The sequence below is a fragment of the Strix aluco genome, chromosome 15 (genome assembly GCF_031877795.1).
Source record: "Strix aluco isolate bStrAlu1 chromosome 15, bStrAlu1.hap1, whole genome shotgun sequence".
NCBI classification, from domain to species: Eukaryota; Metazoa; Chordata; class Aves; order Strigiformes; family Strigidae; genus Strix; species Strix aluco.
In genome coordinates this window covers 8,175,034-8,196,280 of record NC_133945.1, presented here as the reverse complement: position 1 = coordinate 8,196,280, position 21,247 = coordinate 8,175,034, and the positions used below count along the sequence as shown (strand labels likewise).

Genomic DNA, 21,247 nt, shown 5'->3' with positions numbered 1-21,247 from the left:
ACTTGGAAGATTTTTGTGAAGGTACCAGCTTTCTGGTGTACTTTCTCTAGTTTAATGCTACTGAAGATGGAAAAGTGGAATGAAAAACATGGTTTGGTACAGCACCAAATTTTTAGCTGTAACAAATTTAGAAGTTACTGATTTGGAAGCAGTAATACTTTTATATTTGAAATTATGACCAAGTGCACCTTGAATAGAAGTCTCCCTGATTCTTAGATTTTTTTTTTTAGTCTGCTGTGTGGTGAAGAAAAGGGAAACCACCTTTAAGACTACTCAGGTGAATGTTTCCTCTGTAACTATTTTTTTCATCATAATTAGAATGATAAGTTGGTTGGAAAACTGTTTCCTGGAAGGTTGGATTATTAAAATCAGAAAATGCCACCCTTCTATCAGGTGTTCTGTTCCTGTTTTACCTTCTCATGAGCTCTGACCACTGGACTGAGTTGTGTAATATTTTTTTCTAGGTCTAAAATTGATAAACCTGAGAGTAAAAATAAATTTAAAAAAACCCTTTCCTCTCAAAGCTCCCAGGGAATTTTAAGAAAAATTAAAGGGGCATGAATCATTTAAGAATTCTAAAACATAAGCTGTGACTTACTTGCTGAAGCTTGTAGAGATTTGCTTTTAGAAAGTCTTGCTATAGACGTTCAAATCTTACCTCTTTAGCAATATAAAATATAAAGATTTCCTCTGCAACAGACTTTTCAAAAGGAAATTCCACTTTTGATATTTCAGTAGCCTTTTTGTGTATTTTTGTTGTCTGAGAGCATGTCACCTAGTTTTCTAAAGCTGGGGCCAGAAAGCAGTTTGCATCACTGCTGTCATGTCACTTTGTATGGTTTATCTTCACAGCAGTCATTGATTGAGTTATCTATCTATGATTTAATTAGTCCTGGGTAAACTTAGGGAAGATCGTATTATCATCGAAGTCCCTACATGTTTACCTGTTTGGAGTGAGTAAACTTTTGTTATAGAAACTTTTGTTGTGGAGAAGTCAGTCATCTTACCTTCACATTTGGAGAGTTTACTAATTAACAGCACGTCCTCAGAATGCTTATTTGATTGACTTTTAGGCCCCCTCGCAGAAAGGACATGAGCTGATGTCTTTCGGTATGAGTTGTCCTGTTCATGTTTTCATTTCATGTCATAGTTTCGCAGAAGCATACTCTTTAATGAACATTAAGAGAACTGAACTCTAAAATGCATTTCTGATGAAAGCAATATGACTTTATTATCTTTCCCTCTCTCCTCCTTCCATGCTGGTGCTATGCTTTAAGCAAAAGGGTGAGCAGTATACTTCTCTCTAATACCTGCTGAGGCTGAAGACATATGCTACAACTGAGGTAGACAGCTTTCTTCTGTCAGGGGACAGTCCTTTTTTTTCTCTCCACCCTTGTGTACGCTTCTCCTTAATTCCAGCCACATGGTCCCACCCTCTCCTGGGCATTCACTCTTGTGCTGTCAAGCTGATTGCAGAGTCTGTTCAGTTCATTAACCTGGCAGAAAACATTGTGCTTTTTGGTGGTGGTGGTTTTACAAGAGCAATGTTCTCCTGTGTTACCGCACTCCACAGCTTGGCAAAGGTTCTGACACATGCACAAAGCTGGCGTGAGGAGGGGACGGCACGGGAACGGGGTGTCTGGCTGGGAGTAAGGGGGAACCTCCTTTTGCTGACAGCAAGCCACGCTGCATCTAAGCTGTAGTTTTGTTTATCTGCAGCAAAGCCAGCAAAGGTTAACTACTCCTGGATTGTCACCTTAGTAAGGCTTGAAATTAGAGTAAGCCAGGAAGTAAATTTTAAGCAGAAAACAAACTTTTCAGGCTTTTTTGGACCCCACATGAAGACGACAGATTCTTTGAGAAGCTGGCATCAGTGATAACGTGGCCTATATTGTTGCCTATTTAGCTTAATATGTTTTTAAGTAAATATTACATAATTACATTAATTCCTTCTTGTCTTCAGAGATTCTAAAATCAGTCTGTTATCTCATTTATCAATTTACTTTTTTAAAATCAATCAGTAGTAAGGCTGAAATCAAAATTACTTTTTTGGTTTATGCCATTTACTGTTCCTGCTGTATATGGATAACCTCAAAGTTTATGGTTTTCCTTTTCAACCTTTATACACAGCCCCCCTCCCCAAGTGAAAAAAAAGCTCTTTGGAAGTAACTAATATAAAATGTTTGCCTATCTTTTGCTTGATGATTGAAGAATAGTTGAAACTTGCAGGGCATGTTTTTCAGCTTGTAAAGATTAATGAAAGAAGGATACTGATTCCCTTTACAAAGAACTTTTTTTCCCCAAGGGTTTAGTCCTGCTTTCAAGTTAAAATACAGTAACAAGTTGAAGTATAAACCAGTTAACATCTCTTCTCCAGGGAGTAACAGGCGATAGTAGTGGGATAGCTTGGAAAATAAAATTATATATTCAAGGAAATCGTGGCTAGTTTTGGCCCTTGTTAGGCTTCACTGTATTTTTAAGTTGATCATCTTGTAGTAGTGTGTGGATTGTTGAAGAAACCACCAGCCTAACTTCTGTAGATCAGGAATATTCTTAGCAGCTTTCAGAAATATGGTACTTTAGGGTTTTTTGCAATATCTGTATACAGAATAAATCCCATGCCTTTGCTTTGTTTCCAGTACAAATTAACAAAATGTCAAAAAACAATTTTGAGAAGAAGTTACCTTGAAGCTTGAGCTTGGTGGTAGGTTGGCATTGGAAACAGCTTTTGCAGTGATGCGCTAAATGTGTTCTGGAGGAGATTCTCAGGTTCAGGGGTCTGCTTGCAGGCTTTAATTTGTGTGGCTTTATGTGGGAGCAGTTTAGTTTAAAACAGAATAGCAAGCTGAGTAGAACCTTTGGGTGTATTTGCTGTCTGAGGAGTAGTGTGTTTTCATAGAGGTTTTAGAAATCTTTAAAAAAATACATAAAAAAAATGTGAACGGTTTGTCTTTTTTCCTTCCCTGTAAAGCTTGTTTTGTGTGTTTTATTAGTGTGGAAATAAGAGCAGAGAGAGACACGAATGTATAGACGTGTGTGTGGCTGCAGTAATAAGCATCAAAGTTTATAAAGCTGGAATTCTAATCTCCAGGGATATTTACCTCAAATACAGCCTCTGCAGACTGTATGAAGTTAAAACTACTTGTATGTGAAATAAGCAAATTGCAGTCGGGGTTGAATTTTTCTGTTATCTTGTCTTGGAAAATTGCCATTCATATTACTTGCATAAAAAATACTTAAATTTTGTAACTCTAGGTGGCTCTTGGGGATTTGAGACAAAGGAAGGTACAGTGTCTGTGTTCACAATGTGAAATTCCTTAGAAGACAGGGTTCTTAATCCAAGGCTTGGATCGTGTTCCAGACTTCTAACTCAAACCTTATTTTTTTCCTCTGAACAGTGGATCTATGGTTGTTAATGATCCATATGCGTAATTTTTAGTTTACAGGTAGTGTTTCAATTTGACTTTTCTAAAATTGTGTTCTGCACTTCTTCAGGTGAAACTTCATCATTTGGATCCAGCCAGGTAGCAGCACAAAAAAAGCCTTTTTTTTTTTTTATTTCCCTCCTAGATGCTGATTCAACTTCCAAGTGTAAAATGTTTGCTGACTCAATTATTTGTCTTACCTATCTCTCTAATGGTAGTTAATTTTTTTCCTGTGCTGTGCTTTCTTCACTAAGTCATTATATAACTTCAATATGCAGTCAAAACATTAGGCTTTTAACATGAAAAATATAGTAAATGTTAGTCACTTGTCATCATCTGCTTGAACAGGTTTTTATGGGAACGGGAGGTTTCTTATCAAGAAAAACCCAACAGCAATATATAGCCAGAATTTGATTCTGGCCCTCTGAGCGAGATACCTTTATTTAGATAAAGTATTTTTTGTTTGTTTAAAATTCAAGAAAATTTATCAGGGCATTTCTTTAAGTAGTGGTTAACTGGCTTAAAAAATAATCAAAACAGTGGATGCTTACAGAAAAACAGATATGTTAAGTGCTTGGCTTTCTGGAATCTGTCAGAACAAAGAGCAGACCTTACCCTTCTTTGACAGCAAACCCTGAGGTCAGCAGGTATGTCTCTTCTTTTCTTGACCACACTACACCAAGCTACAGACTCTTGCTCTTTTTGTCGATATCGTGCAGTGATCCTCTAAAAACCAAAGCCTTTCTTGAAATGGAGGGTATATTTCTCTCTGTACAGTGGTGCAGTCAATGCAAAGATACTTTCATAATCTCTAAATCAAGAGGCAGATAAGGAAGTTCAGAATTAGCCTGTGTAGCTACACTGAGTACAGTCTTAACTTGTGCCTGTTGTATTGTCATGGGCAGAGACGCACCCTTAGCCTGAGAAGGTTCTTTTTCCTACTATTAATAAAACCCAGCCCAAATCAAAGAAACAAACTTTGGTTTACCGCTGTATTTTAACCTGATTAACTCCGTGTCATTATGGAGAGCATGGTATTTTCAACAAGGCCAGTAATCTCCATCTCAGTTTTGTTCTTTTGTGGATTGCTTTTGGAGTATATTTACTATGACCTTCCATTCTGCTCTTTCATATCTGCTTTCTAGGGTTGGGCTTTGTATGGACAGAAGGTAGATACAGTATATACTGAAACTAGGGATATGCATAAACAGCATGTGGCATGGTTTGTGTGTTGTGGATTGTTGGAATAGCTCTGTGCCAATTCATCAACAATAATTTGTGCATATTAATATATTTGGATGCATTTAATTTCATTGGCAGTTAGCCGGCTCCTTAAGTTATTAATTTGTGAAATCTGTTTTGAGGAAGGGTAAAAACTTGTAGGCAGCATATGGTGTGATATTGGGGGGAAAGGACGGCTGCGGGTGTGAATTTTATTTTGTCAGTTTAGTGGGAGTACCTCTTGTTCTTTAAAGATGCCATCTGCACAGGATTCTCACTGTAAGTCTTATGCTTCTGTGCAGATCATGCAAGATCTCACTGAGCTTTTAAGTTTGGCTGCTTTGGGGGAGGGCAAAGAGAATATTTTATTCTGTGCCACCTTTTGAAGTATTTTATTTTGTATAAAGGCTTTTTTCTTTGCCATCAAGTTGCCATATAAAAATACCTTGAAGGGTCTCCAACTTAACTAGCTTTTAAAGGCTACTTGTCATAATACCCTGTATCGACCATTCAGTCGTTTTGACAAACACAGTTCCTGTTCTTTGCCTACTACTGTTCTTTTCTTGGCGCTGAGTGTCTTCTATCTCTTCTCCTTGACCTTCCTGTAATTATCACATTAATCATTATTTTCATGCTCTGGTTCCTAGGACTTTAATGCCTTGAACTTTGCTTTGTAGGGTGTGTGAGACAGGGCAGCTTCTGTTTCAGTTATGTGGTTGCTGTAGGAGCTTCTCCATGCCTTTATTCAGCTTCTTTAAATTCATTCAGCTCTGTAGATCTGAGTGTACAACGAGTACCACAGTTGTAAGGGTCTGGCTTCATTGCTGAACTAAGGCATTTTGTGCAATGCATATACCTATATGTGGTATTTCATGTCACGTTTTCTGCTGTGAAGAAATAGGTGCCTTTTTGTTTCTCTAGCTCATGATGTGATGTGTGCTTGGAGTGCATCGTGTTTCATCTTTCTCCTCCAGAGAGATGTGTTACAGGCATCAGATAATCAAATCTTATTACTACGTATCAAAGCATTATGTGATTATTTCCAGTGCCATATATGAAAGATGTTTTCTTCTCTTGCGTGTTCTGAAAATTTGAGATCCAGATTGTATGTATGCATTCCCCAATGTGTTCGCTCACTGCTAAGAGATCCTGACAGAGACTGGATCAGGTTGAGGCACAACAGACAAAATTTGTTCAGTGGGTCTTGATATGCCAAGATAAGAATTCGGAGAAGTTTGGTACAAGTTCTGCTGCAGAACTTAATGTCTCTTTCAGTCTTACTCATTTCAGCTGAGAGAATCAAATAGAGATAAATGATTGCCATTGATACACACGCTGTAGAGCTTTCTGGTTTTGAGAATGTGATGCACTGGTTTCTTCTTGAGACACCTGAGAGAGAAAAACAATTCTGCAATGCAGATGGTCAGTAAAAATACAGAAGATAAGAAATTGTGGTTATAAGAATTTATATTTTCCATTTTCTTGAAGAAAAAAGAGGCCTTTATTTGCAGAGTGCTCATGGGTCCTCTCCCTGCTAGGTGACTTACCAAGAGGTTCAAAACTAATCTTGCATATTGCAGAGATCCTTGGCTTTAGTTCCCTTTTCCCCTCCTGCCCCACATTTATTTTAAACTTAAGCTTAGCTATGGGAGACAGTAAATTCATATAGATGCCTATTACATTTATATTTTAAAATCAGTTTTCCAACTTCACCTCCTGGCCAGGAGAAACTGCTTCTGGAATATTTTTTTACTCTACCTAGATGAAAACCCAACCCTTGTTGAACTTGTCACATGGAACTTTGTGTGGTTGTATCAGGATTGTTGCCATGCTCTGCAGCTACAAGACAGCAAAATATTTAAAGGGAAGTATTTTTATTCCAATTGTGATCAATTTGGGGACACATTGGCTAGGTTTTGCCCACAGAAGGCTTCTGTCTAGCCATTATCTTTTCCTCCTTGTGGGGAAGCATATGGAGAAGTAAAATGACTCATGCCACTCAGGTGCACAGAAATTTCTAGTGGAGAAAAACAGTGATACCACAGCATCTTGGACAAGTTGTCTCCTCCCTCATTTTAGGAGCTTTTGTAAAGCTATTGCTATTTGAAGTATTAACTACAGGTATTCTATTTCAGAAGCTCTAATACTACTAGTAGAGGAGCGTATGTATAGATTTCATAGTGTATGTATATCTTCCATATTAATGTTGTTGCAATTCTTAAACTCTGCATTAATTTATTGACTGAGATGACACTGAAACACTTCAGAATACAAGTGCATCAGGGCATATTGCAGGATCTCGTCACTGAAGAGTTTTAAGAACAATTCAGGGAAACATTTGTCAAGAATACTTTAGTAGTGTTAATTCTGCCTTGATGTAGCAGGATAGACCAGGTGACTTCTCAAGATCTTCTACAGCTATGTTTCCTGTGATTTTAGTGGAAGATTGAATGCGCTTTTCAGTGGCCTGGTAAAAAACACTCACTTTGTTTTGTTTGGAAGCATGTTTCTTAATTTAAATTCACAGGGAAGAAATAATTGCAGTCCCTTGTCTTGCTTGAAACAGCTTCCCTATTTACAGAGACTATATGAAAAATTAACTTTAAGAGGTTTGTTTGTTTGTATTGCCAGATATTTTAGGAATGCTGACTCACTTTACCAGGCCAAGGGTGTGCATACATGAGCCAATTGCCATCAAATCAGAAGGATGAGAACTAAAGGACATCTAGTGCTCCTCCCTCGTCTGTGTGCTTGGTCTTAACCCAAGCATAGAGTTACTGCAAAGTAAATGACAGGCTGTAACCTCACAGCCTGGCTTACCATGGCCACACCATTAAAAGAGATCACTTGCCTTGTTTGAAGTGCTTTAAGCCTGGAGAGACAGAAATAAAAATAAGCATAATTGGTCAGTTCTATTCTGGAGAATCAGAGGCACACAGTGCTTGCACACTGCTGAACTCTCAAAGTATCTACAGGTAAATGAAACCGCAGAGAGCGTGCCCTAAGGCAAAGAATGGAAACTCCTGTAGGCTGTGAAATGGTTCGTTGTTTTGGCACATTAGTTTGTGAATTGGTTCAAAGATGGACATATTGTAAGTATAGTTTAGAGAGCACTTTGTGTCTGGCACACTGTGTACACTCAGGAATCATTGTCTGGCTTGGGGGTTTTGTTTCATCTGTGCAATCATAATATAAAATGCTACACTTTTTGTGTTTGATCATGCTCTTGGTAACTTGTTTGATCCGTTTGCCCCAAGGATGTCGCTTGCCCTTAGGTTCTTCCAACAATACATGTCTGAGTAGCATGTGTGGAAAGGCTGATCTGTTGCTCCGAGGAAGAATCTATAGTGAAGCCGCCTTTGGTAGTCATTGCTTAGAGATGTGCATTTTTCTCACAAATCTGGCAAAGTTCAGGTAGCCTTTCTTGAATCTCATCTCTGTTTGTTGCTGATTATTTCTGTATCTCTACTAGAAATTATTTATTTAAATAAGCTACAAACATGTATCTCATGCTGAGTCGTTAGTCCAGTGTTGTTTAAAAGTTATGCGATTGCTTTTAATTGAAGGTACGGCATGATAACGATACAGGGACACTGCAGAGCTCCTCCAGAATTGATTTATAGCACTGCTGATAGCTGCAAACTTAAATTTTTGACACACACTAGCAGGTATGACACAAAGGAAATGAACTGAAATACCAGATCCAGACGATCTCTTTGCATTATCGTGTGACTCTTTTTTTGCATTACTAAAGTGAATGAATGATGCATTGAGCCACAAATACAAAAGCTCATATGCAGAATATATATGAAGTCTAAAAATGACATTGGACATAGTTAGCAGCCCTAATTGTAGCAGCAGCTGTTACCTGTTCTCCATCCCTTCCTGAGAGGCAGCAGGGCAGTTAGTTTTGGTTTTCAGAGCGGTGTGGTAGGAATAGGGATACAGGCATCAGGGCTATGGCTGTTTTGCTACCCAACCTATGGCTTTTAGACAACTGCCTGTGCTGGAAGGTTGTTACAGTAGAGGGGATATGAGGGCTGGCTGTCTCTGAGACACCCAACAGTTCCTGCATCCCTCTCATTCTGGCACTGGCCTTCTGTGCTGACCCACAGTGAGCTGTGTGAACCTGCTCAAACGGGTCAAAGACTCATCACTGTTTGCAGGTGATGAGTTCATCCCCTCAAGGTGAGACTACTTTTTCTGTCAGATGGGCAAGGTGAACCGTATCATGGTGGATTCAAGCAGATGCCAGCTCAGTGCAAGGGTAACATCCCTTTTGGCGTCAGTGAGCTGTTAGATGGGCTTAGCTGTCATATGAAAATGCCCTCACCTTCTCCATCCCTGTCAAAGCTGTTTCCTGTGTTTTGTATCACGCTGTAGTATTAATCTGGATGTGTGAACAGTCATGGGATGAAAAAGTGGAGGGGACGTTACACACGTCTTCAGAGTCAGGGTTAGTGGACTGGGCTGTTCCTGATGGCTGACAGAGCTGCTTTTGGAACCACTCCAACAACTGGAAGTCCCAAACTCCCTTGTTGCAGTGTTTTCTAACTGTGAGAATTATTTTAAATATCTAATTAAATTAAACTTCTTGTGAGCTCAGTCTTTTTTTATTATAGCTTTGGTAGGCCACAAGAGTTAATTACAGTCCTCTTTGCAGTGGCCTGTAACATACTTGAAAATTGTCAGCCTGGCTGTTCCTCCATCAGTACTATCTTTTTTAATTAACTCAACCAGTGGGTTATTCAGTTGTTTCTCCAGTCTCAAATATTAATTTCATGCAAATTTTCACTCATGTTCTTTGCTTCTTCTCAGTTTGCATAGATCTCTTTTTAAAATGGGTGCTCAATTCTAGACATCATCCAGCTGAGGTTTCCCTGTCACCAGGGCAGAATAATTACCTTCCAGGCCTTTTCATATTCCTGCTAAGTTTCAAAATGCTGTTTGTCTCAGAACTGCAGCACGGTATTAAGTCATTTAGGTTGAGTTGCAGTAGCCATTGCTCCTTATTTTGTGTTTGTCCACTTAATTTTTCTTGTTTCCTGCTTCACAATTGTTTTTATTGAATTTAATTGATTTCAGATAGTTTCTCACATTAAACAAGTTGCTCTTGAATTATTGTTCTGTCTTCCAATTACGTTTGCACTATCTTGATGTAGTTCGTCCTTTCTCTAAGTATATATTATGTGATGTCCCCAAAGCTATTGAATAAAAATAGTGAGTGCAATCAATTCCCCATTAACTAAGAGGGGTGGGGACAAACTAAATGCTGGAAAAACATTATTGGTGTCTCAATCCACACTAAGTCAATGCAAATTGAGCTTAGGCTCAGAGCAGCATGAATGTGCGCAGTGTCAGCGTGGGTCTGTAAACAGTATGAACATGTTCACATGGCGCTGTGCCCAAGGTAATGAGCCTTCCAAGAAGTACTGGGGAATGCAGTGCAGAGGCACTAAATCTGGTTGCATAAAGAATGTAACCACATTTGCTTGGTCTGGGCTACTTAATCTTGCCCGTACAGAACGAGTGCTGTTGTTTTTACATTGTAGTATGGGTGAACTAGATCATCCTCGTAGACATGCTAGAAAATATGTTCAGCTTTACTGCTGAACAGATGCTACAAACATTGCCATGCGTATATCCTGACAATTTAATGTAGGTAGGTTGTTACCTATTGGTAACTTTTCATGGGTGTTTTTTGGTGTTTTAAGGGAGAAAAAGAGTAAAAACAATGACTTTTGAACAGCAATCCTAACACAGCATAAAAAAGAATAAATCTGGAAAGTCTCCTGTGAAGTTGAGGTCACTCCAGCACTGCCCAGTTGCACACAAATATGCCAGAAATTACTGAAAAAGACTTCAAGTTGCCATGTGAGCCTGAATGAAGTTTGGGAGTGTTTAAGTGTTGCATTTAAGTCATAACACTTAACATGAGATTTTTCTTACTGACAGCAAAAGTGGGAAATATGAACTGACATGTTCTGGGGTTTTTTTGAACCAGTTGGTAATCTGAAAGGTGGGGATTTGATGCTCTTTTCTAAAAGTAAAACCACCCTTGACCAGGAATGAGTACCTTAAGAAAAATAAGTAAATGGCAGAGCATCTAGTTAAGGTTGCAACTTGCATTCAGTGCATGGGATGTATTTCCTGGGGTTTTTCAGTTGCTCTGCTGTAGAGCAAATTGTGTCTAACTGACCCATCTTTGTCTCTGGGTAAAGTTGTCTTAACAGGTAAACAGATCAGTAATGAGATTGAATTCCACTTACTCTGTACAGCAGTGACATACCTAAACGAAGAACTTTCTGGGTTTGGGTGATTCATCTGTCTTTGTCTTCTGGTGCTGGTGATACATCCGAGGAAGGATACTTACTATACTCTGTTTCTTTCAACAGTTCATGATTTTGCTATACACGTGCCATTCATGGCATATAGTTCTTTCCTCTGATGTTCCATCTTCTGTAGCTGGACTCCAGGATTTTCAACTAGAAACAAACTCAAGGACAGTTTCCTTTTGTACACATAAGCAAACTTTTCTCTATTGAGCAATCTGTTATTTCAATAGGAATGGAAAAAATGCAGTGATCCAGAATCCTTTTGCCAGAAATTGGAAGGTTAAAGATGGATTTTCGTTTAGAATGCAAATACTTCTTTTTCCTAAGATACTTTTTTTTTTTTCCTTCCAGAAAGCCTTTTCTGATGTAATTGCCTTTTTGTCTGTGTAGGTGTGGGTAAACTTGTAGTTTATGGTGCAGTGCATAATGCAGTGTATCTAAAATAGTCCTATAATTTATTTTCTCTTTATTAACAGGAGTTGTTTTTCATAGTCTTATACCGACTGGTTCTGTTTTCAGTGTCTTCTATGCTTTAAATTAGGTTTTTTTAATGCACCTTGGTTCTTATGTTAGAGTTTCCCGGAAGGGGAGGAGGGGGAACATGCCAACATTAGGTCAGTATGTATAAGGAAAAAACCCACCTCATTCTTGTGTGTTTGGATAGGGTAAGTGGTGGCAATAAATACAGATAAATTTACTTTCTATTCTAATCTCAGTACTCTACAGAACAGACTTAATTTATGGTTCCCCCAAATGATGTGTGCGCAGATCAAATATTTAAATTGAAGAATGTGTCTTCCAGCTGCACCAGAATGCATGTGTGTGTCTATTAGGACTTCTGGATGAAAGGGGCTGGCTTTTTGTTTGACTCCTGTCAGTGTCACATGAAAATATTTGTACTTAAAGCAGGAAAAAGAAATCCAAATTTTTATAATTATGTTATCTAAATACTATGTAGTCTGTCATCCTCCCAAAACTTCAGGATTCAGTGTGGCCTGTGAATCTTGATGTACACACACATATATACACATGATATTTAATAGGTATTTTTAGATAATGGCATAATATAATATCAGGAAAATATTAAAATATATAACATACATAGAAAAAGTGAAAACATGTATCACATGTTTTTATATTGTTCAGAAATGCTGCTCTAGAACTCACTTCTTACTTGTGATTTAAAAGGCTTCGCTTAAAAGTCAGGTAGAGCAGAAGAGTGAATGAAGTTCTCCAGGTTGTGCCTCTTGGTGACTGAATAGCTTGAGGGGGCAGGGAGAGTGGGTGGGTGGTGGTAGTGGTACAGCTCAGGAAAGGTGGTGTGTTTCGGAAGGGATTTATAATGATTCAAAATGGGCAATGACTAACCCAGCAACCTTGAATAACTGGAGAAAAGGAACCAAGTTAGAAAAATAAACATGGGGAACTTCAGCACATTTTCACCTGGTTCAGCAGTAACCCAAAGAGGAAAGATTATTGCCCTGAGTGTTCATCTTAATTTCTATGTTCTGCCATGTAATCCCTTGCTAACTGTTTTTGTCAAAAATACTCTGTTTAAAAAAGATTCACTGATTAACCAGTCTGAATCAGTGAGTCAGTTTGGAGAGCACTTACTCAAGCAGTGGCCCCAGCTTACTGCTGGGGATCCTTAAGTACCGAGGAAGAGGGTGGTAATAAGCAGTCTGGTTTGTAACCGCTGTGTACTGCTCAGCTGCAGGACAGAGCAGGATGCATTTGGTGAGGAAGAGCCTGTGGTGACTCCGGAAGGTGGTTTTGGTGGGAAGTCGGGGTGATAAGCCTGCTAGACAAGAGAGGGTCAGGGCAATGAGGAGCTGCAGCCTTAGATCAGTGTCCCTGATCTTACCGCTCAGAGCGGGTGGTCTCCTCATCTTTGTGGTGTTCTCTAATGTTACTGGGTTTGCTCTCATTAGGGGAGATTCTAGAACATTTGTGGAGTTCATTTATTATTTTTTTATGTATCTGGATTGCACCAGATCTTTTTCATTCGTTCAAGTGAATTGTTTTAATCTAGTCTTCCAAAGCTACGTAACCATTTTCCCTTCCTAGTACCATTTCTGTTTAGCGAGGGGTTTTTTTCTGTAGCTTGGTGATTATATAAAACTGAGAAAGTTTCAGTGTAGGGATACACAGTGTTTTCAAGCTTATCCTCTTGCAAATGTCTGTTTTCTTGCTTGCAACTCAGCAGTTTATAACTGCTCAGCATCTTGAGTGGTTCATTTTAGCATTATGCGTTTTCTTTAACAAGTTTCTTCTGTGTTTTGTATCTCCTGAATTTTTACTCTTTTTGGAAAATCTTTTGGAATGACAGAATAGTTTTGTCATTTTGCAGACTTTTTCTTGAACATAAGCTACTTTAACCAGCACCGTAGTAGCTTACTCCTATTGTAGGTATTTGGCAGGCCCACTATTAACTGATTTGGGGCAGGGGAAAGAGGTGGAGGTGGTGCCAAAAATGTATCATAAAAAAAACCACTGACAAAGATGACTACTGACTTATTGAACGAACTCTGTCCAGATTTTAATGTCTGTGTCTGTTGAAGTATCCTCTCACCAGCAGTAAGACTGCAAGGCCACCTCTGACTGCCTATGGGACTCACCACGAAGTTGAAACTTCTGCGTTGCTGTTGCTGACTCTATGGTCTTAGACCTGCAGTCATGAGAGACCACCTTCATTCCTCTTCGACAGCAAATTGTGTGCAAGTATGTAACTTGCCGCAAAACCATTGCTCTGTGGATATTGCCTTTAACTTGCTTCTAGGCAGAGCATATTCGTTTCAGGGTTATTTTTAGTAGGTTTTGTCCATATTCTGAATTTTATAGATGTTTCAAAGTTTGTACTTGCAGAACTTTTTGCTTAAATTCTTTTCTCAAACTCACTACATCTTCCTCAAGTGGTACTGCTGACGTGGCCTAAAAACCAACAGAATATTCTAGGGGCGTTTTTAACTCTTCAAATGTATGCAAAAGGGGGTGGGGAAATCCCCAAACATTTCATACAATTCTGTTCTATATACACTCCTCTAACAGGCACTGGAACCAAAGCCCGTAGCAAAGCCCTCCCAGTTGCTGCAGGCTTCCTCCTAGCAAAGCATTACAGTGGAGTCGCTGACGGGTGTTTCAGCTCAGCCATGTCCCAGGTCACGTAAATGTTTTCCATCCTTCTATGTTCTTCATCAAAGCCCTTTGGGATCTGTGTTATTTTTGAATATTATTTTTGCAGTGTTTAAAAACCCACCAAGCAAAACCCTCAGTTTCTCTCTTGATACTTCTCTGCAATATAAAGATGGCATAATACCTAAATATGGTGGCTTGTTATGGGAGGAATAAATTCATACTTTTGTATGTATGTATGGCTTGTATCTTAGAAATAGTGGAAAAAGGACAAGATGTGGCTGACAGAACTCAGGTTAATTTCAAGGTAACTTTATGTCAAAATTTTCCTATTAAAATATGAACTTAATATGATCAAACTGTTGTGCCCTTTAGGAATAAACAAAGGAGAAGAAATTTAATTCTTTACAAATTCTAAAGCAAAGCTATAAAATTTGAATTTAAAGAATGCAACTTATTCTTTTTTGGAAACTCGGGTTGTGCTCAAACACCTCTTCTTTTTTTTGTTCCCCCCCCCGATTATTTTTTTCTTATATGGTAGATTGCACGCCATGCAGCTGCTGGAGGTAGAGGTGTTGAATTGTTATGTTAGTTTTTAGCATCATGTGGTTGAAACTTTTTCATTTAACTTAGCTGCGGCAAAAGTTGATGTAGCTTTTTCTTAAAGTGTTGTCAAAATAGTTTAATAATGGAGTGTGTCATTGGTAAGTTTGTAAAAAATGTTCTGTAAAAACCTCTGAAAAAACCTTTTCTAATACATTTGGCTCAGTGTTCCTGCTTCTGCAGTTACCTGTGGGTTTCCTGCAGCCACTGAGAAGGGATGCTTCAGCTGAAGTGGTGTGGAATAAATTCACCAAAACAGCATGGTTATTTTTTTGATAACTCACGTGATAAATAGTTCCCCAGAATGTCATGCATTTTCCTGTGTAGACTTGTAATTTCATTTCAAAAAGCAGCAGTATGCAGATACATAAGGGATTTTTTAATTATTATTTCAAAAGGGATTATCTTTTGAGAACAATTGCTGTAAGTAACCCCATTAGCAAAACTATGCTGCTTCTGGCATGCAAGTGGAACAATAGTGTATTGGCCTGGCTGGGGCTGGTGTTTGTAACAGATACATTCTGGTAATTTGTGGTATGGTCTGCGCCTGAAACTTGAGAGCTGAGAGAGAATTTGGTTTTAGTTTTAGGTGTTAAGAAATAGGGCAGTTCTCCCTTGAAATACATTTTCCGAAAGATGCTCTTAAATGATGTTGCAATTCCTGTTGTATGAACATAGGATGAAAACCCAAAGTTGTTCTAGAAATTTTCATTGCCATGCTACACTGTTTGTTTCCAAGGGTTATGTTGAACTCTCTTTAAATATTTCAGTGAGCACTTCCTCAGCTTGCACTGACTTCTGATACTGTCTGATGGAGCTTCAGGGAAACATCAACACCAGATGGGAAACTGGGAGGGCTGGGAGTAGAGGACAAAAAATTGCTCTAAGGTGTTGCTAACCTGTGTTTAATGTAAAAAGGATCTCAAGCTGGCTATGCTTTAGTGCATCTGAATGATTTCCTGATTGGCTCACAAAGTTGAATTATATAGTCACCTACGTTCTTGCTTCCAGAACCTTCATTCAAATAAATCACAGGTTTCTTTGTGGTAATATTTGTGCAGCCTGGTTCGTTTGCTGTCTTTCCTATCCCAGCATGACGCCCAGGTTTTAGAGAAAAACAGAACCTCTTCCAGGAGAGCAAAATAGACACCTGATTGTTTTTTCTGTATTTTTGTATTCATGTGTGGTCCTCTCATTTCCCGCTTCCCCACCTCTAATAGCTGTGCAGTTGCATTTCACAGAGAAGTGGAATTTCCTTATCTTGTTTTGGTCTTTTCATCTCGCCTGCGTGGGTGGACTTGCAGAACCAGTGTTCTAGATCTCCCTGCATCACAACAAGTGTTGTTACCCAGTATTGCAGATCTATTACTCTGAGCATTTGAAAAAACAAAACCCGTTACTGGAAGAAGATTGAAGAACTGAAGCTGACAAAGGTAAGCCAGCTGCTTAGAACCTAGTTTTGAGACCAAATATACAAAGAATTTCCCAGATGGGTTTACCTGTGTTCAAGGCATTGCAGAAGTAGATTTCTTGCTTCTCTGCATACACCCTGCCTGTCCAGCATGTGACAGAATGAGAATAGTGGTCATACACGATGCATGATGGTTAAAGGGTGTTTTCTTCTTTACATGACAATTTTGTCTTGACAGAAATATTAATTTATTCCAATATTTACATTTACATCAGCAAGTAAACCAGTGCTTTTCTCCTAACTATACTACCACAAGAGCACACATCTGTGTATAGAATATATACATATCTCACTAATTACTCTTCCTTATTTCAGAAGCAGTTCATAAAAAACAGAAATAAAGATAATACTATGAAGCACAGCAGAAATGTGCCAAGTACCACAGCTTTATTACTAGAGATTGGATCCTGTCGGCAGTCCTTAGAGAGTTAGCCCACTCCTCTGTACAAATACTGTCCACTGATTAGATGCTAGTGGAGACAACTGTTGATGCTAGCAAAAGGGAACTGCTGCATTTGAGATTTTGGCACATTATTTTTCTGTTAATTTATGACCCACGTGTCACAATGCTGACTATTGCCATTAAATATTGCCGGGCTTTGTTAGTGGGGAGGGAATAGGTGTGGCAGGCACAAGTCTTTTACGTTCTTAATATTTTATTGACCAGGATGCTGTATAGGCTTTAATTTTTAGCTATTTTTCTTTCCAACAAAACTCATTTTTTCCTATAAGCACAAGAGGATGTGTTGTTCTGAGTTGTTGTCAGCTCTTTAGTTTATGTACATCAAGTTTTTATGTTTTCCAAGATGCTGCGATTAGTTACGCAGTATCTTAGCTGTAGTTCAGTGCATCATCCCTGTTTCATTTCAAACATCAGTTTAAGAGGCAGTATAGCAGCTGCAGTCATTGCCCCCGCGAGGATAAGCTTAATGTATGCTCCTTTATGTTTTTCCCTTTTCAGCCAAGTAAATTCTTATGTCTTGCTACATTCACCATTTTCTGATTTTTTTTTTTTTTTTTTTTATTAGGGTTTGGAGTATTCACGTTTCAGCCTTGTCTGTTTTGCAGGTTACTTTGTCTCGGTTCATTCAAGTGAAGTCATAGCGTATGAAGCACTCTGTTTAGACCCATGAAAAACTGACACCAAGAGACCAAGCAAGTAGAGTAAAGCAAGAGAACCTTCTGAGTCTGATGCCTGTAACTAGTCTTCTGGTGGCAACTTTGAAGAAGATTTGATTCTTGTGGTCACAGGGAAAGAAGGTCCAGCCACAGGCATGTAATAAATGATGCTTAATAAATGATTCCAAAAAGCTGCCTTTATGTGTTTGCTTTTACTTGTGATTGCTCAATTAGATATCAAAAAGTGATAGGCTGAGTCTCTAGATGTATTACCAGTTTTCCACTAGTCCTCTGTGCAGTGCAGGCTGACTTTGAATTCTGACGCTAACCAGAGGGACTGAGTTTTCTAGAAGAAACAGGGAGACTCTTCTTAGAATACGCTGGTGCATCTCAGGCGTGTCCAGGAAGCCTTACAGGCTTTTGTTTGCACTGTCTGATTTAAATAAAACCAGTAAGTTTTAAATGGACAATACGGGGGAGAGGTAGGCAAGAGGGACTGACCAAACATTTCTCCACTTGCACAGCATGAACACTTTCTGTTGTGATATTGTTTGCAGAGACATGTAGACTGGGGATTGAAATAGATAGGATTGTGTACAAAGTTGAAGCATCACACCGTATTTCAAGCTGCTACAACAAATTAACTATTTAACACTTCGCTAATGTTGTGCGTATACTTGTGGCCTCCTAGCATGAAAATAAAGCAAATAATTGCAGTAAGCTTCCTGCCCAGTAGAAGTTACTATAATATAATGAGAAACTCTGTCCTGCACTTTGAGTAAACAGAAGCAACCAGAAGCTGTCGGAAGGAGGATGGTGTTGCATTAGATACAGGGGGGGGAAAAAAAAACTTTTAAGAGGGCTCTGTGTCCATCGCCTACAGCCCAGTATGCAGTTCAAGCTGATGTAGTGCCGTTTCTCTCTGGTAACGTAGCAACTGGACCACACCTCCTCCTGCTGAAAGATGCTAAAGAGCCCTTTGAGCACTATCTGGTGTACTGCAAGGGAACTGCACCATTTTTAATTACCGCAGCATTGCCAGCTGATACTTTTTTTTTCCCCATGGAACGGCAAGGAAATTCTTCGTTCTCTGTCAAGTAATCCTGGTTTTTCGTTCACTGTTTGTGTAGTAATCCCATTTATGTTGCAGAAGAGGACTATGTTAATTTTAAATTAATACCAGAATTGTATCTATCAGTGCATTTTTATCTTGTTTCAAAGTAAGTTTTTGATTAAAAATAAGCATTCTTGTCCACCTGATGCTCTTCTCGTTTAGCACTCCTGTATGGTGGTATTATGTTAACATTTTGGAAGAATACTCAAGGATTTGAGCATGTTTTTCTTCTCGCTTAGACTTTGCAAATGACTGAAAAGCTTTCCCCACTCCTAACCTCTCTTCTGTTGTGCAACAAAAGAGCTTTCCTTTAAGCATCTTGGTTTCCAAGCACAAGAAATCGTCTCTGGGCATTACTGAACGTTTGACTTAAGGTGTGATGAATCCTCTTATGCCAAGTTGAATTTTTTGATGTATACTGTAGATTAATGTCTAACTTAGCTAAAACAAGTGTGAAGCTAGTATTGTTCAGAGTTTCTCCTTTAAGGTTTTGTTCGGACCTCGGGTTTTGTACAAAAAAAAGAATATGCTAAGTCTGCATTGGATGTCACAGCCTGACTTTGTTTTGTCAAGGCTGTTTCCTTTGCTTCTTGTCTTAGAAAGATGATCGTTGCATTACAACAATACAAAAACCTTATTCTGGCTTCGTGACCTGCATGAGGGAAAGCCTTTTAAACTATCTGAAAACTTATTTATTGATTTATTTAAATGTATTGGTTTCTTACTGTAGTGACTTACCAGTTGTTGTCATTGCACTTTGGTATCAGCCTGGGGAGGGGGCATGTTTTGGTGACGTATGGCAAAACAGCCATTGCAAAATAATGCTATTGGTGTTGCTGTACTTTGAGGTTTCTTTTTTCCTGAGAATTTAAAAACCAAATCCCATTGTAGTTCAGAAAGCTTATGGCAGCTTGTGACTTCAGTACATCAAAACCAATAGCGTACCTAAAACAATATAAAACTGTGTACTTGGAGCTGTGCATATACAGTAAATCTGTGGCAATATTGTGAAAACTATATAAAAATGCAAATATACCATTTTGTTAACTTGATAATGCTTATGCATCCCCTCCCCCTTCTGTCTTTATAGGTCTACGAGGGCTAATCAATCTTGGGAACACATGTTTTATGAACTGTATTGTCCAGGCACTTACCCACACTCCACTGCTGCGAGATTTCTTCCTCTCCGACAGGCACAAATGTGAAATGCAAAGCCCCAGCTCATGTCTGGTCTGTGAAATGTCTACGCTTTTTCAGGAGGTGAGTGCAGTCTGCCACAATCGCATTGCCTTTCCACAGATGCTGGCTCTTTCTTACCCCAAAAGGGGTTGTGTGCTATTTGCAGATGTAAAGGGAATGCAAATTACATTTCCCCTCAAGGTGTGGCAAAACAAAGCAGTAAAGTGAGACCCTACTCTCAAAAATAACCAACTGCTGAAAAGGAAATTATTGCCCTTTTAAGTCCTATTCTTAAGTCACCCTTGTTTAGGCAAAGCTGGTATTGGAAATAATTACAGTGCTGCCTGCTCTTCTGAGACTGATCTGCAAGTCTTTAGTCTTAAAAGCTGAATGTGTGCTTTAATTAAAGGTGCAAGTTGTAACTGGAAAATATGTCACAGACTCTTTAGGTGATAATGGGAGTGAGAATAAAGCAATAGTATACAGCCTTGTGATTTAAGGCCCTGGATTATGTAGGTCTGTATAAATATTTTAAAGATCTCGATTCAGTGCTTTCTAACAAGGAGAAACATCTTTGCTATCATCTCTTATGTGGAAACCCATTAATGGCCAGAAGGATGTAGAAAAATTAATGTGTTGGTACAGTTTGTACCTTCTATGTACAAGCTCTTCTTTCCCTTTCTCACTCAGGTGAAGGGCTTTGCAATGTACCTTTCTCTGTAGGTCTGGTCTGTGCTGTGTGACACAGGCACAGTCTTTTCCTTAATAAATAATCAAAGAGCTTCATTAACTATCTTAGTTCCACATCAGTAATGTAAGGACTATGGCTAGACACAGGCTTCTAGCTTTAAGATGAGTCTTTAAAAACAAACAAATAAATCCAGTTCTGTGCCTTTCCCTCAGTGATAGATCTGCTCTCTTGGTAAGGAAAAAAAAAAAACCAACCACCACCAAAACCCCCCCAAAAAGCTATAGAACATGCTGTCACAGAGCATTTAAGATAGCTGGAGATGTCTGTACACAGAGCATGTCTTGTGTACATGCTGTCATGGAAATTTGCTCAAACTGAGGCCAACCTAAAATGGCTTTACTTTTATCTTGTGATTTTTTTCAATTTGACTTCTGTGCCTTTCTCACCAGAGATGATTCCTTTTGGTCATTGCAGGTGAGTTAAACATATATGGAAGGTATAGTCCCCCTTAGCTATTCCAGTACAAAGTTGCTTTCTGCTCATACTTAGCACTAATACGAATTTGCAGCCTTTCATGCTGCTTATCAGTCATTAGTTGTATGTTATACTTCTTATTTTTTTATTTATTTTTCAATTATTCCCGAGTCTGTCAAGAAAGGAGGTAAAAACAAAAGACAGGCATACCAATAGGTAGCAGCTGCAGGATTATTGAAACCAGATGTGCAGTTAAATGGAGAAATACCACTCTGCCTAGATAAAAAAAATCAGTCATGGTATACAAATACCAGTTTCTGTATGCTGTTAATATAGAAACCTATTTATTTAAAAAGAAGGTACTATTATAATCTTGCCATCCTTTCATCAAATTGTGGTATAAAGTCTCATTCCAATGAATATCACTGCATTCTGTTTACACACATGCATTTTTCAAAAAATCCCTTGGGAAAGGGAAAATGA

General features: G+C 38.7%; 1 protein-coding gene across 6 annotated transcripts in view; it reads left to right on the top strand.

Annotated features, from left to right (window-relative positions):
• Positions 1–21,247, top strand: part of USP22 (ubiquitin specific peptidase 22) — a 111,730-nt gene that overhangs the window by 64,465 nt on the left and 26,018 nt on the right. For all 6 annotated transcript variants that reach the window (XM_074840428.1, XM_074840427.1, XM_074840424.1 and 3 more), the window contains one exon: positions 19,511–19,680. In XM_074840428.1, coding sequence (XP_074696529.1) covers positions 19,511–19,680 — 170 coding nt within the window. The remainder of the gene's footprint in view (positions 1–19,510; positions 19,681–21,247) is intronic.